Source organism: Conger conger, chromosome 12, assembly GCF_963514075.1.
Source record: "Conger conger chromosome 12, fConCon1.1, whole genome shotgun sequence".
Taxonomy (NCBI): Eukaryota; Metazoa; Chordata; class Actinopteri; order Anguilliformes; family Congridae; genus Conger; species Conger conger.
In genome coordinates this window covers 32,766,321-32,780,339 of record NC_083771.1, presented here as the reverse complement: position 1 = coordinate 32,780,339, position 14,019 = coordinate 32,766,321, and the positions used below count along the sequence as shown (strand labels likewise).

At 46.6% G+C, this 14,019-nt stretch overlaps 1 protein-coding gene across 2 annotated transcripts in view; it reads right to left on the bottom strand.

Annotated features, from left to right (window-relative positions):
• Positions 1–1,357: 1,357 nt before the first annotated feature.
• Positions 1,358–14,019, bottom strand: part of LOC133142132 (ras GTPase-activating protein 1-like) — a 28,939-nt gene continuing 16,277 nt past the window's right edge. Inside the window, exons 4-25 of one of the 2 annotated variants that reach the window (XM_061263141.1) lie at positions 13,461–13,531; positions 12,822–12,939; positions 12,599–12,630; positions 12,116–12,168; positions 11,514–11,664; positions 11,106–11,184; positions 10,897–11,020; positions 10,436–10,592; positions 9,709–9,796; positions 9,430–9,510; positions 8,724–8,881; positions 8,139–8,215; positions 7,085–7,257; positions 6,485–6,644; positions 6,021–6,163; positions 5,004–5,119; positions 4,567–4,653; positions 4,376–4,443; positions 3,569–3,657; positions 3,157–3,234; positions 2,849–2,983; positions 1,358–2,291 (exon numbers count right to left, since the gene is read on the bottom strand). In XM_061263141.1, coding sequence (XP_061119125.1) covers positions 2,208–2,291; positions 2,849–2,983; positions 3,157–3,234; positions 3,569–3,657; positions 4,376–4,443; positions 4,567–4,653; positions 5,004–5,119; positions 6,021–6,163; positions 6,485–6,644; positions 7,085–7,257; positions 8,139–8,215; positions 8,724–8,881; positions 9,430–9,510; positions 9,709–9,796; positions 10,436–10,592; positions 10,897–11,020; positions 11,106–11,184; positions 11,514–11,664; positions 12,116–12,168; positions 12,599–12,630; positions 12,822–12,939; positions 13,461–13,531 — 2,322 coding nt within the window. In that variant the 3' untranslated portion in view covers positions 1,358–2,207. Of the gene's footprint in view, positions 2,292–2,848; positions 2,984–3,156; positions 3,235–3,568; positions 3,658–4,375; positions 4,444–4,566; positions 4,654–5,003; positions 5,120–6,020; positions 6,164–6,484; positions 6,645–7,084; positions 7,258–8,138; positions 8,216–8,723; positions 8,882–9,429; positions 9,511–9,708; positions 9,797–10,435; positions 10,593–10,896; positions 11,021–11,105; positions 11,185–11,513; positions 11,665–12,082; positions 12,169–12,598; positions 12,631–12,821; positions 12,940–13,460; positions 13,532–14,019 lie in introns of both variants that reach the window. The other variant, XM_061263140.1, reaches the window with a different exon arrangement.

The window sequence follows — 14,019 nt, the reverse complement described above, 5'->3', positions numbered from 1 at the left end:
TGGAATCAGTGTTTCCTTTGGACTTATGATGGATGAGGTCATGGTATGGGCAGGGGAAACTTTACCATGAAGCAGCACTCCTGCCCTGAGACCCTTTATGGACATGGACCCAGCACTCAGGATTGGGCAGAGGAAGGCAGGATCCTGTTGCGAGCATCTCTTGGAACAGAAAGCTTGATCGAGCTTTCCAAACGATGAATACAAGAGAACCACTTTCTCTTCTCTGTCCAAACTTTTGCAGTGCACAAAGTATCCCTCACGGTCCTTTATGGAAAATTTGGCTTAAAACACCAATTTTAATTTCACCTTTTAACAGTTAACAAATGTATTGAATAAATAATATTGTAGTTAATGATTGATCTTTAGTCGGGGAGTTAAATTACTGGAAGACTCATGCCAGACTAGTTTTTTTAAACATAAATAATTAAAACTGCAAAAGGCAGCTATATATATATATTTTGTATAGGTATAGATGCCTTACCCAACTAGCTACTTATTACTTATTGTGCAACTTCTGAGAGGTATGCGGTGTGAAACCATCCTCAGGTTTGATGCATCTGAAAAATCCGCTTTAATTTTCTTACCGAAGTGAAAACGCGGGTGCATCTACGGCGACCCACAGTTGACGTGTGGCCCACCTGCTGCAGATACTCAAACCAGGCTCTCAATGTCAGCAGCTGGCTTCCCTTTCTCCACATACTCCATAGCCCAATAATGTCACGGGTGATCGGCCAGCGATTACACTCACCTGGTGTATCCGGTTCAAACCAGTCCCTGATTGTAAATGACCATGTTGATTATGCGGAGGATGGCTTGGAAACTAAACACAATGGTAATAATTTAATGGTAATGAACAAACACTAGGCTACAATGGGGAGACAAAAACGGGATGAGTCCACAGTTCACTACGCAGATGAAGTCTACAAAGCGGCTTCGCAGCCACAAGCTGGGAGACGATGAAGAAGGGGGAACATGGGGTATCCACGATGTGCCAACCCATTATTTCACATTATATTAGCCTAGGCTCTCATCTCATGTCCGCTGTGATCTTGGTTTGATGCGCCATCGCACGGTAGCTCAGAACATGCGGGCACTGTGGTGGAGGACTCTGTGGGACGCACGCTGGGCCAGGCAGGCTGCGGTCTCACACTGAACAGAGGAGGCGCTGTCGCCCCGGGTGCGCTGTGAAATCCCTGTCCCGCTGCAGCCAAGTCTATGGCTGACACTGAGTACTCAATTAGCACAGGACATTTCACTCAGCTGGATGACCAAAATACCAATACGGGAACTGTATTCAGGTAAACTTTTCCCTGTTCTTACTTCTCCTGTAAACATGAGGGAACAAAAAGACTCAATGTGTACTTTACAAAAAGGATTTAATAAGTGCATGCATTCCTGATACAATTTGTTTTATTCAAAAACTTTTATGGCTGAAAACACTGGACTTAGCTTCTTTATTTCGTTTCTTTTTTTTTTTTTTTTCTCCATTGATTATGTGTCTTGTCTGGTACTGAGAAGTTTCAAGGAAGACTGAACCAAACGGCAAACAATCAAAAACAGAATTAATGGTAGAATTAAAAAAAGGGAAAAAAAAAAACAAACCTTAATGTCTCAATTTTATGCTCATGATTCCAGCCAGGAGAATTGATATTCTGGTATAAAATAACCTTTCTTTTCCTCCTTTCTGCAACAAATCTTTCCTACATACTGCAAAGTCGGAACAAAATACTACATACAATTAGACAGGAAAGATGGGTTTTTCAGCACTTTTGTGTATATTGTCATAACCATAAAACAAATCAGTCACAGATTACAGTAAAAAAAAGCATGGCACCCCGTTATCCAGTTATAAGAGTGGTCAGTGTCGCCTCTTCTTATTGGGGGACTATCCATGTGTGGCGCAGACAGACGGATACTTTGGCACCCGGTCTTCTCGGGAGCGGGGGAGATGAGGAACGGAAGGGCCGCTCACCCGGGACTGAGCCCCCATCAGCAGCCCGATCTCACCCCCCCTGGGAGGCGGGGCTTCTGCGCGGGCGCCGCAGAAGGATTGGTGGCACGCACGGCACAGAGGACATGACAGACAGGCGCTGGGAGATGGAGGGGGATGGAGGGGGATGGATGGAGGGAGGGGGCTGACTCGGGTTGCCGTGGTGATGGATGGCGGAACATGCTGGATCCCGTGAGAGACTCCGTGGAAAGGCTAACTACCTGTTGCTGTTGGACATGGCATAGTGAACCTGTTTCTGCTGGAGGAGTTCTGTGATGGCCAAGAGCTTTTTCAGGACGTGCTGAAACACACAAGAGCACAGTGAATGCATACTGGCGGTATAACTGATTAATCAGTGCCCGTAGTCAGGTTAACACTGAACCATAGACCATCAACGTGGGGCATAATTCAGGAGCATCAGACACATTCATTTCACTCAACTCAACTCAACTTCATGACAGTTTAATGGAAAGTCATGGCCATTCAGTTGTTAATAATGGATAATACTATGATTTGCATTTCTTATGTCATTTATTATTAGTTTAGATTCAACCCAGAGTTGTTCAACCTTAAATTTTCCCCTTCAAATAAACACAAGGTTTTCTATCTAATTCTACGTCTTTTTAGAGAATTTAAAGACTCATAGGTAATCTATATTCTGTTACTATTAAAGCACTCATCTGGTGAACTCCTCTGTTGAAAGTGGAACTGAAAAAAACTGGCCAAAGTTGAGCTCTTTGGTATCGCAGAGAGAGTAAGACACTCAGATACGTTGAGAGATGGAAGTCTCACACATGCACACGCACACGCACACGCACACGCACACACACACAGACAGACACACACACACACACACACCTGCTGCGCTCCCCGGTCGTTGCTCAGGGTGCGGAGCTCGTCTGAGTGGCTGACACAGATCTCGTGCAGGGCGGCGAGGTCACGGGACAGATCAGTTCTAAAGTGCTCTGTAGTGTCTGGAAGATCCGGGACGTTCTGCAGGGGAAGGGCACACAGCTGAGTCCCTCCAAACCACCCACTTCTGTGCTATATGACAGGTCCCCATAATGCACATACGCATTACAATTTCACTCACAAACCCACATATATATAATACTGTTCTATCTTTTTGCAGAGAAAGCAATGGTGGAGGAGGAAGGCTGACTCACCCCCAGTTCATCTAAAAACATGATCATTCGGTGCTTGTTGTTCTTGATGAAAGGATTAACCCCTTCCATGTAGGGCTCCTGGAAAAAAAGAGACTGAAGTTCAACTGACATTCTACTGGTGAAAACCAAACCAAGCACACAGAATTACCACAAGCAAAACTGCCCCACAGTAAATGAGATTCCTCAATGATATTCCACCATGTTTACCATGATTATTATAATATGACAAACTGAGATCTGTCCTGGGCTTACTGAATACATTACTCTGTTCTGACAAACATACACTTTGTACCACTGGTACAATGAGGAAATGAGCACTGGCACATAATGAGGTAAATGGGTATAAATCATCACTCAATGCTGATGAGCAAAAGGAGGAGAATAGCAGCTGTGAAATGAAGGTCAGCTGTACCTTGGCACCGAACTCCACCAGGTTTGCCAGGTTCTGGACAGACTTGGCAACGAGTGTGAGCGTCCGTGCAGCTGTAGAGGATGGGGGATCTGTGCAGAGAAACACACACACTGACATCAACTGCCCATAGAGAAATACACACACACTGACATCAACTGCCCATACAGAGAAACACACACACTGACATCAACTGCCCATACAGAGACACACACTGACATCAACTGCCCATAGAGAAATACACACACACTGACATCAACTGCCCATACAGAGAAATACACACACACTGACATAAACTGCCCATACAGAGAAATACACACACACTGACATCAACTGCCCATACAGAGAAATACACACACACTGACATCAACTGCCCATACAGAGAAACACACACACACTGACATCAACTGCCCATACAGAGAAATACACACACACTGACATCAACTGCCCATACAGAGAAACACACACACACTGACATCAACTGCCCATACAGAGAAATACACACACACTGACATCAACTTCTCATTGAGAGAAATACCCACACACTCACACACTAACATCAACTGTGCACACAGAAATAAACACACATACACTGCATACTCACACTCACACAGTAACTGTCCACATACAGAAATAGTAGATAAGTACATTATATTTCACTTTAAGTCACATTAAAAATGCCTACTGCTAAAAATGACACCAGAGGGTGTTCAGCAAAGGCAAAACGCGCACTTAAGTCAAACAGAGCTCCCCAATCAACAACTCCTCAAAGTCACTGAAATGCCGTGGCTGTTATGATGTGCATCTCACCAGCGATTATGTTGAACATTCGTGGGTTGAGGATCGCAGGGCAGATCAGACGCAGGAAGACAAAGCCACTGAAAGTGTAGAAAACAAGGCAGCTTTGACTATTTTCCCAACCAATGTCAATGTCCAGTAAAATATTGCATAACTTTGGATAGCTCCGAAGCATCATTTTAATTGCGATTGTAATGTTTTACCTCACAACTCTAGTCCTCATAGTGGTGTTTCTGGGCCACTTCTGCTGCACGGACTTCTGTAAACATCCATAAATGAACCTCAATGTCCTGCAATGCCAAGACAGAAAAACATTAATGAACAGAATTTGGTTTTCCCTCAAGAACCTGAAAAACGCTAAAATTGAATATAACACTCATAAAGAGAGATAATGTTAAAAAGTATATAACTTTTACAGTTGCAATGTTTACAAAGATCGACAGTGAATCGATTAAAGCACTTATTGATTGAGAGGTAAGTGCTATCGCTATTCGGGGCATTTGATATCAAAAACGTAATTTTACAATCATTTACCAATTCTTCCATTAGAGAACATTCCAGAATAATTACGGCATGTTGCCCATTTCTAATGCCGAGATTTGACTCGGCATGCGAACGTTACATCTCTTTATCTACTCACGGCGGAAGAATCTCTGCAGCCATGAATATCTTTTCCACCAGCTCTGACAGGATGTTGAGGAGATGTGCCAGATTCAAGCTCACGTCTTCATTCTTCTCCAGTTTGGAAGGATTCAGCTGAGGAGGGAAAGGGGACGTTATGGAACTCTTCAGGCTTCAAAATGCATGTGGATGTCCTGTATTTTTTCCTTAATACCCTTTTGCCATTAGCCCTTATAATCTATGCACCATGATCTGTCTGGGGGGGGGGGGGGGGGAAGGTTACCCATCCCCTCTTGTGGATACAAGTCTCTAGAGAATTCTCTCTCACTGCAAGTCAGTCACTATTCACGACAGTGTATTCCCACGCGGTTTCACCTGCACACCAGCCTTGCTCTCTCGGTAGCGTGATCGGCGCTCTCCAACAGTCTGAACTATAAAAACGGGAATTTACCAGTAGATGCCATTTTTTTTTTTTTCAGTTTTAGTTGGTTTTGGTATGAACACTTCTGCAGTTACACGTTCCTTTGTCTTTTGAATTTGGCCTTGCTGTATTCAGATTTGATATCGAGACATTGCCCTAAAAGTGATGAAAGCCTACCACTTCTAATGGTGACGCCAGATAAAAAGCAAACCGAAACATTTAAGAAAATAACAGGGATCTCAACATTTACACAAAATGTACTAAAATGGCGACTGTGAAAATATGCTACAACGGCTTGGTGTCAGATCCTCAAATGTAAACGGCTACATAAATCCCACCGTCTCAGCTTCAGCTGTTGTGCAGTGAGTAATAGGGGGGAAAATGGCTGCCGCACATTAGTCACGACTCACGACTGAGGCCAGCCGCCACCCCGCCCCATTCCACAGCAAATCAATCAAACGGGATGAAAGGCACCATTATGATCCAAGCTCATTCACTCCAGTAATGGAAACCTGATCGGCGATGAGCGAGTGTTTCAAAAGGAAGGGCGCGCGGGGGGCAATGACTAAACGCTAAAGCCGGGTCAGACGGTGTGAAGGAAGGTTCCACAAGCACCTCGCACGACTGCTTGCACTCCATGATCTTGAGGATGGAGTCTTTGAGGGCGTGGTGGACGAAGGGCGTGGCCGTGGCCTTCATGTACTGCTCCATCAGCGTGCTGGCCAGGGTGGTGGCGCGGAACAGCGTGGTGGCCTCGTCTGGGGGAAACGCACAAACCGGCGCGTTTATTTACCCGTCTCTTAGGGCTCCGACGGTCCCATGTTTCTGTCATTTAACATTCCCCTCATCTGCATGCGTGTTATTTAAGTCTCCTTTTGCTTAACATTCTCATCTTCCAAGTTTATCTGCAAGGTTTATATTCCTGACCTTTAGAGTTCTGACTTAAATGTTCAACTGCCATTTAACGTTTTAACATTCCCCATTTTTCCTGCTCTAATTCCTCCCTTTCCGAGCATGTCTCCTTGGCGCAGGGCATTCTGCGCTGCCCGGCCGGTTGAGACTGGCTGCTGGAACCTCACCCTCCATGCTGATCTCCCGGTCGTTCAGAGTCCTCAGCAGGGGCGCTTCCACCGTCTCGTGCCGGAAGATTCGGAGCAGGATGCTGGCCAGCAGGGTGCGGTCCTGTCCGCACACGTGGGCCAGAGCGTAGATCACGTGGAACTCCCTCAGCAGGACAAGCTGGGCGTTGGGTGACAGCACACAGGTCCGACACATTGCAATGCACAGCTCATCACTGACATGGCACTCCCCACAACACAAAGGAAAAAAAAAATCTACAGCAAAGAACACCCCGCTTATTTACATAATCTCACCCAGTACACAGAATGCTGACACAGTTATTCCATTTGCACTGAATGTCAGCTTTCCACTAAATTACGAGAGTATTTAGGCATTATTTTAAAAGGTTTAGACTATGAATGGAACTGACATTTACTATGCCGTTACGAACGCTGGGAATGCAATATAGTAATAAAGTGAAGTGCTGCCAGCGTGTTGTTGAATATCTGGGTAAGTGTTTCAGCACAGCTTAATGGGGTGAGCGCAGTTATATTTAAGAAGATGGCTCCCGGCGTGTCTGCGGGCTCAGGGCTGGATTGACGGGTTAATGGCTCCCCCACCTCCTTGAACTCGCTGTACTCCTCCTCGGGCATGATCTTCTCCATGGAGTAGCGCGCCCGTACCCGCAGCGAGCCGGGCTCGATGCCCTTCAGGGGGACGTGGGAGCTGAGGGGGAACCACTCGTCTATCATCTGTCCCCTCTGCAGCCGGTTCAGCTGGCACCTCATGAACACTGCGGGAGAGACCACAGCTCTACAGGGTGTTCACTGGCACCTCATGAACACTGCGGGAGAGACCACAGCTCTACAGGGTGTTCACTGGCACCTCATGAACACTGCGGGAGAGACCACAGCTCTACAGGGTGTTCACTGGCACCTCATGAACACTGCGGGAGAGACCACAGCTCTACAGGGTGTTCACTGGCACCTCATGAACACTGCGGGAGAGACCACAGCTCTACAGGGTGTTCACTGGCACCTCATGAACACTGCGGGAGAGACCACAGCTCTACAGGGTGTTCACTGGCACCTCATGAACACTGCGGGAGAGACCACAGCTCTACAGGGTGTTCACTGGCACCTCATGAACACTGCGGGAGAGACCACAGCTCTACAGGGTGTTCACTGGCACCTCATGAACACTGCGGGAGAGACCACAGCTCTACAGAGTGTTCACTGGCACCTCATGAACACTGCGGGAGAGACCACAGCTCTACAGGGTGTTCACTGGCACCTCATGAACACTGCGGGAGAGACCACAGCTCTACAGGGTGTTCACTGGCACCTCATGAACACTGCGGGAGAGACCACAGCTCTACAGGGTGTTCACTGGCACCTCATGAACACTGCGGGAGAGACCACAGCTCTACAGGGTGTTCACTGGCACCTCATGAACACTGCAGGAGAGACCACAGCTCTACAGGGTGTTCACTGGCACCAGAGCACTGCGGGAGAGACCACAGCTCTACAGGGTGTTCACTGGCACCAGAGCACTGCGGGAGAGACCACAGCTCTACAGGGTGTTCACTGGCACCAGAGCACTGCCGTGAAGCAGCGGTCAAAAGCTCAGGTAACAACAGCAGCTCATAATACTGTTAAATAAGACATCGCTCACAGATATCGCTCTCTTTGCTCTTCTTGGTCTTGTTGCTCAGGCTGATTTCAAACCGGTTTATTTCACTGGACAGGTCGCTGGGGGGATGAAAGAAGAAATAATGACATTTAACAGGTTGGAATTCTGCCTAAAAACACACAACACACAGCAGTACAACACTTTAGGAGATTAGGAGGTACAAAAGCTATAAAAGGTAGGGGAGGAAACCATAACAGTGCACATTGCGGAGGATAGGGAGGCTTAATTATCAGTTAATCAGGTTTCGATTATTTAGGCTGCTAAAAAGGAAACATGTTTTATCTGCAATATGGAATTATTCATAATTCTTAAAAGAAAATGACCATTTCACACATCTCAGATATTAGAACTGCATTTCCCATAATGCTCTCAAAAGCCATACAAGTATAAAGTTCAGGCAAGTGAGTGTCACCTGCGCAGTTTGTTTCACAAGCTTATGAGATGCAAGCGCACTCTATTTAGGAATTATTAAAGGGAAGCTGCTGATTTTCATGTCCACTACTCATATTAGAAGCCAGGTTTACCATTGGAGGATAGAGGAACATTACAGGGCAGTGGGAGACTCACTCAAAGATAAACTCCTCAGTCCACACGGGGTTCTGGCCTTCTCTGGGGTGGGTCTTGGCCACCTGCACGCTGTTCAGGTAGATGTTGCAGTAGGGGTGGGTGAAATGTTTTCCTGGGAGCTTGTGGGCCTCCTCCACATTCAGGACTAAGCTGCTGACCTGCAGGGGGAAATGGAGGAGTTCCTCAGTGGGAGGACTGCACCAGTGAAGCCCTGTGCACTACTGCACCGGAGACAGAGCCAAAGCTGACTGACCCACAACAGAATCACTGCTTTTTCACAGCAAAGTACCACAGGACACTGTAGGCTGCAGTCTGCCCAGGACAATTTGCCACTACTACCTACACCATTTTCTTGACATTAACAGTGATGAACCACTCTTCTGCCTCTGTTGACACTGAATGTTGGCTGTGCAGAAAGACTCGCCTTCAAATGAAGACAGCATGGGGGATGTCTTATCATTTTTACACAATTTGTCACGTGACCACCTTTATTGGACAGTTAGCCGTCAGAATGTTGACACAACTGCATTTTTAGACCTTGGAGAAAAATGACCCTGCTACTTATTCTTCTGCATTGTTGTTTATTGTAAAGCGGGCCTGGCAAGAGGCAGGGCAGGGCCACTGTCCAAAGGACAGAGCAGGCAGGGCAGGGCCCCTGTCCAAAGGACAGAGCAGGCAGGGCATGCGCGGTGACCGGACCCCGTACCTGACGAAGGCGTTTGTTTGAGGACGGCTGAGTGGGCTTCCTCAGGTTACTGCAGAAGGTCTGCAGGCACTTCATCCAGTCCTGCAAGCGCCCGGTGAGATGGGATCAGAACAAACGACCACAGAAAAGCACAACACATTCGCACCGACGCTGTCCTGAGACGGAGGAACAGATGAGCTTAACATAATAAGCATGACCCAGAAGACCAGCCGTGGGTGTGATTTGCTGCTTTAATATTCAATGCACAGGACGATTAGAATAAAGAAGCGTGAAGTGCACCTGAGCCTGCTCTGGAGTCTCTCCAGCGAAGTAGAAGATGTACTGCTCCTCGCTAAAGTGCTGAACTACAATCTGGAAACAGTTTGGCCTGCAAAGACAAACAAAATCACAAATCATAAGAGGCCCAAAAAACACAACAACAACAAACACCAAAGAAGCAGCCAATATCAGTCTTTTAGAAGTCTTTTCCCCATCGCCTAATTCAGGTGTTCCCAAACTGGCATTTTCAAAAAATTACCCATTAATTGCTGCCTAAATATTTGTGCAAATTCCCAATATGTACCTCCGCTTCAGGACTGTAGTTACATAGTTCCAAGCGAACAGCTTAAACTAAACTCGGTTGCTGAATTTAAAACTCTCTGCAGGCAGAGCAGCACTCCTCTCTTGTGTTTTTGGAATGGTAAATGGTAAATGGTTGGCATTTATATAGCGCCTTTATCCAAAGCGCTGTACAACTGATCTCATTCAACCATTCATACACACACTCACACACCGACGGCGACTGGCCGCCATGCAAGGCGCCGACCAGCTCGTCAGGAGCATTTGGGGGGTTAGGCGTCTTGCACAGGGACACTTCGACACAGCCCGGGCGGGGGAGCGAACCGGCAAACCCTCCGACTGCCAGACGACCGCTCTTACCGCCTGAGCCACGCCGCCCCCCAGAGAAGAAAGACAGGGATGCAGACCGAGAGAGAGAGGTCGGCTCTGGTCCCAGGGAGCTCCTGACCTGCCAAACATGCTGTCATGGACGCCGTACACGGAGCACACGCTCAGGTCGATCAGACCCTTGGGCTTGGTGGCGCGCTTCTCGCTCTCGAAGTAGATGAGCTGGGCGTCGTTCCCCTCCAGGATGAAGTACAGGCTTTTCCACCGCTTTCCTTTACCTGAGACACAGGGGGGTCAAACCACAGACAAAACACCAGGGTTACAGCTAGCAAGGGCCAAAGCACTACGCTGATAGTATAGTGGTGTTACAGTCCATACAGCAGAGAACAAAACAGGAGAACAGAGTCAGCAGAATAGCAGCATTAAGGCTATATACAGGGGGCCAAAATCAGAAAACCGACTTTCAGTACTGAGAAAATTACAGACACGGAGACCTATGTCTGTCAGTATTATAGTGAATTGGGCCCAAAATCTATGAACTCCAGTCATAGCTGCCAGCTTTGTTTTTAACACAACACGTACCTTTGTTAAATAGGAGGTAGCCTTTTTTGACGATGTTTTTGTAGAACGCGTCTTTCGTTTTCCGTCGGATAGTGTTATAGATTTCTCTCCCATCCACCACGTCGGACAGTACTTGTTCCTGGTGCTGGTAAACGCAACAGCCTCAATACTCACACTCACAGCATTCCCCATTGAAACTAATCAATTTAGTCCAATTTGGTTGACCTTACCTGGATTGATACTGCATCTTTCAAGTTATACCCCTCTACAATTTGTTCCTTTTTGTAATGGTCGATGATATCATCAATACTGTCAGCAGAAGAACAGGGATGAGACCATTAGTTCAGACACTTAGGCTCAATTTAACTCAAACTCTGCCCACTGTCACACACACTTCACCCAAATTGCAAATCTCCATATTTTATACGCGGTCGACAAAATACGAAGCAATAAATGGCAGGCTGACTGTCACAACAGTTTCATCAGTTCATTCAAATCACTCTTCAGTTTAACTGATTATGACTTTAACAAGCAATAGGACAGAACTGGAAGTTGGCCAATCAAACACAATGACCTAAAAGCCTCTAAAATGGCTGAAGCTAGTGTAACTGCACTGAATCCCTGAGGGTCTCCGTTACCTGTTATAGTACCTCCCTCCCATCATGAACTGGTTGTTGGGAGTGGGGCATATCTTAAAGCGCTGGATGTTCTCGCTGGTGCGGAAGAAGAGGGAGTAGTCTCCGGGCGTGCTGTCTGACGGCCTGACCAGAAAACTGCTGACCTGCCCAACTAAGAGAAACACAACCAAACCGTCAGACTTCTGAATGAACAGTCACACTCTCCCTTAAAGGCAGCCGATGTTGGAGTTGTCATATTTTGTAGGAGTTGAAAATGACAACTCACTTTGGGAGGTGTGAATAACACAGGACAAAATATATTTTCATTCATGTTCCCCCCCTTACTGAAAAAAGGCAAAAGTCTCTATTGCGCTGGCCAATTAATTTAGTTACAGTTTAATCACCATTCATTAAATCAACAATTTGTATCATTAGCGACTAGTGTAAACACTACCGCATACTGTCTTATGCCACAGTTCATCTATCAGACTACAACATGAAGCCATTGGTCAAAATGCAGTGTCTAAAATGCAACTCCAGCTCTCCTGAAGACCAATGAGCAGACAGTATCATTTCAACAGTGCTGGCACCTTCACAGTCCCCAGCTCTTGGACAGCCAGTACCTGTCATCAGCAGGTTGTACGCTTCCTGCTTGTTGATCTTCCCATGATACCACCTGGAGAGAGGACAGACGTTCTCAGGAATAGCAAAAAAAAGAGCTTCACGGTTTTATCGGTCTTGGAACTAGTTCTCGAGAGACCAACCTGACAGTATGGAACCAGATGAAAACTTACAAGTGACTTAAAGAACGGAGAAGTTTTATGCATAATTCCTAGCTACAACCTGCAAAATTTGAGGTGATATTTGGTAGAGGACAGAGATGACTGAACGGGCAAATAATAGAAATGAAGTCTTCATTTCAGACTATAAAAGAAAAACAAGCCTGAATGTGGCAAGTTAATATGCAAACATAACTGGATGTTACTGACTATGTCCTGTAAGTTGTGTGGGCACAGGGATCAGAAGCTGTAAAATGAAGTTCGGTGTCACAGTCCTGCTGCCTTCAACACAGAACAGTATCAGTCACGAACACTGAGAGAACTTACACTTTCCCCTCGTGTGGATCCTCTTCTCTTCCCTGAAATCAAGCACAGGATTTAATGCACACCATGGAGCGCAACCACAACCGGCCTGAAATAAACTAACCTCCATAGCACAAATGAAAAATAAAACGATATAAAGAACACACACAATCAAATGCATACTAATGGTTTCCCCTAATAAACATCAATAAAAGAGAAATTATATTGAAATAAACGGCTGACTTACCACCTCCTCCACCAGGTCCTCCACAATCAGACCCTGCTCCTCCGTCCGAACGTTGGTCACCCACATCCAGCCATCTTCCAGCTCGTTGTGAACAATGAACATGTCCCCTTTCAGAAAACTGACAGGACCAAAGCGTTAACCACAGCTTAAAAACCAGCACAGGCCTCGTCGCAGAAAGATCGGTATTAACTTTGGTCAAGTATTTTTCACATTCTCTGAGACTAGAATAAATCCATTTCATTCAGAAGCCTAAAACCTGCTTGTTGCTGCCTTTCCGAAGTCCTGCTGTAATAACAAGCTGTGAGCTGCAGGTGTCGCCAATGAGCTAAAGCTTGAGCATCAGTGGGGTTTAAAGATGAGGGGGGGAAAACCAAATCCAAATCTAATCCGAATCAAATTCAAATCCAAATTCAATTCAATCCATTGAAATTCATTTCCAGCCCAGGTAACGTTATTTTAATAAGGCTTAGGAACTGCTTCAGGAACTGCTTCATATAACCATCATCTTTCCATACATTGTAAATATTTATCAATGGCCTCTTCAGAACAGTGTTATGATAACAGCTTTTGAGAATGTGATTTCCAGGCTTAGAGGAGCACTCCAGAATGAGCAGGCCTGTTGGGTGTGCTTCAGCTCACCTGATCTCGTCCGTGTCGGGCACTTTGGTGTACGGGAGAATGGCCCGGACCCTCCTCCGGTCCTCTACGGGCTGAAACACACACAGGGCTCTGCTGAGTTCTGCCTGGAGGGGCTTTAACCTCACTTCACATACAGACACACACACAGACACAGACACACGCACACGCACACACACACACATCCACTCACACGCACACGCGCACACGCACACGCACACTCACACGCACACGCACACGCACACTCACACTCACACTCACACTCACACTCACACTCACACTCACACTCACACGCACACGCACACGCACACGCACACTCACACTCACACTCACACTCACACTCACACTCACACTCACACTCACGGCTCTGCTGAGTTCTGCCTGGGGGGCTTTAACCTCACTTCCCCATGCACACACACACACACATACAGACTCACACTCACACTCACACTCACACTCACACTCACACTCACACTCACACTCACACTCACACTCACACTCACACTCACACTCAGGGCTCTGCTGAGTTCTGCCTGGGGGGCTTAACCTCACTTCCCCATGC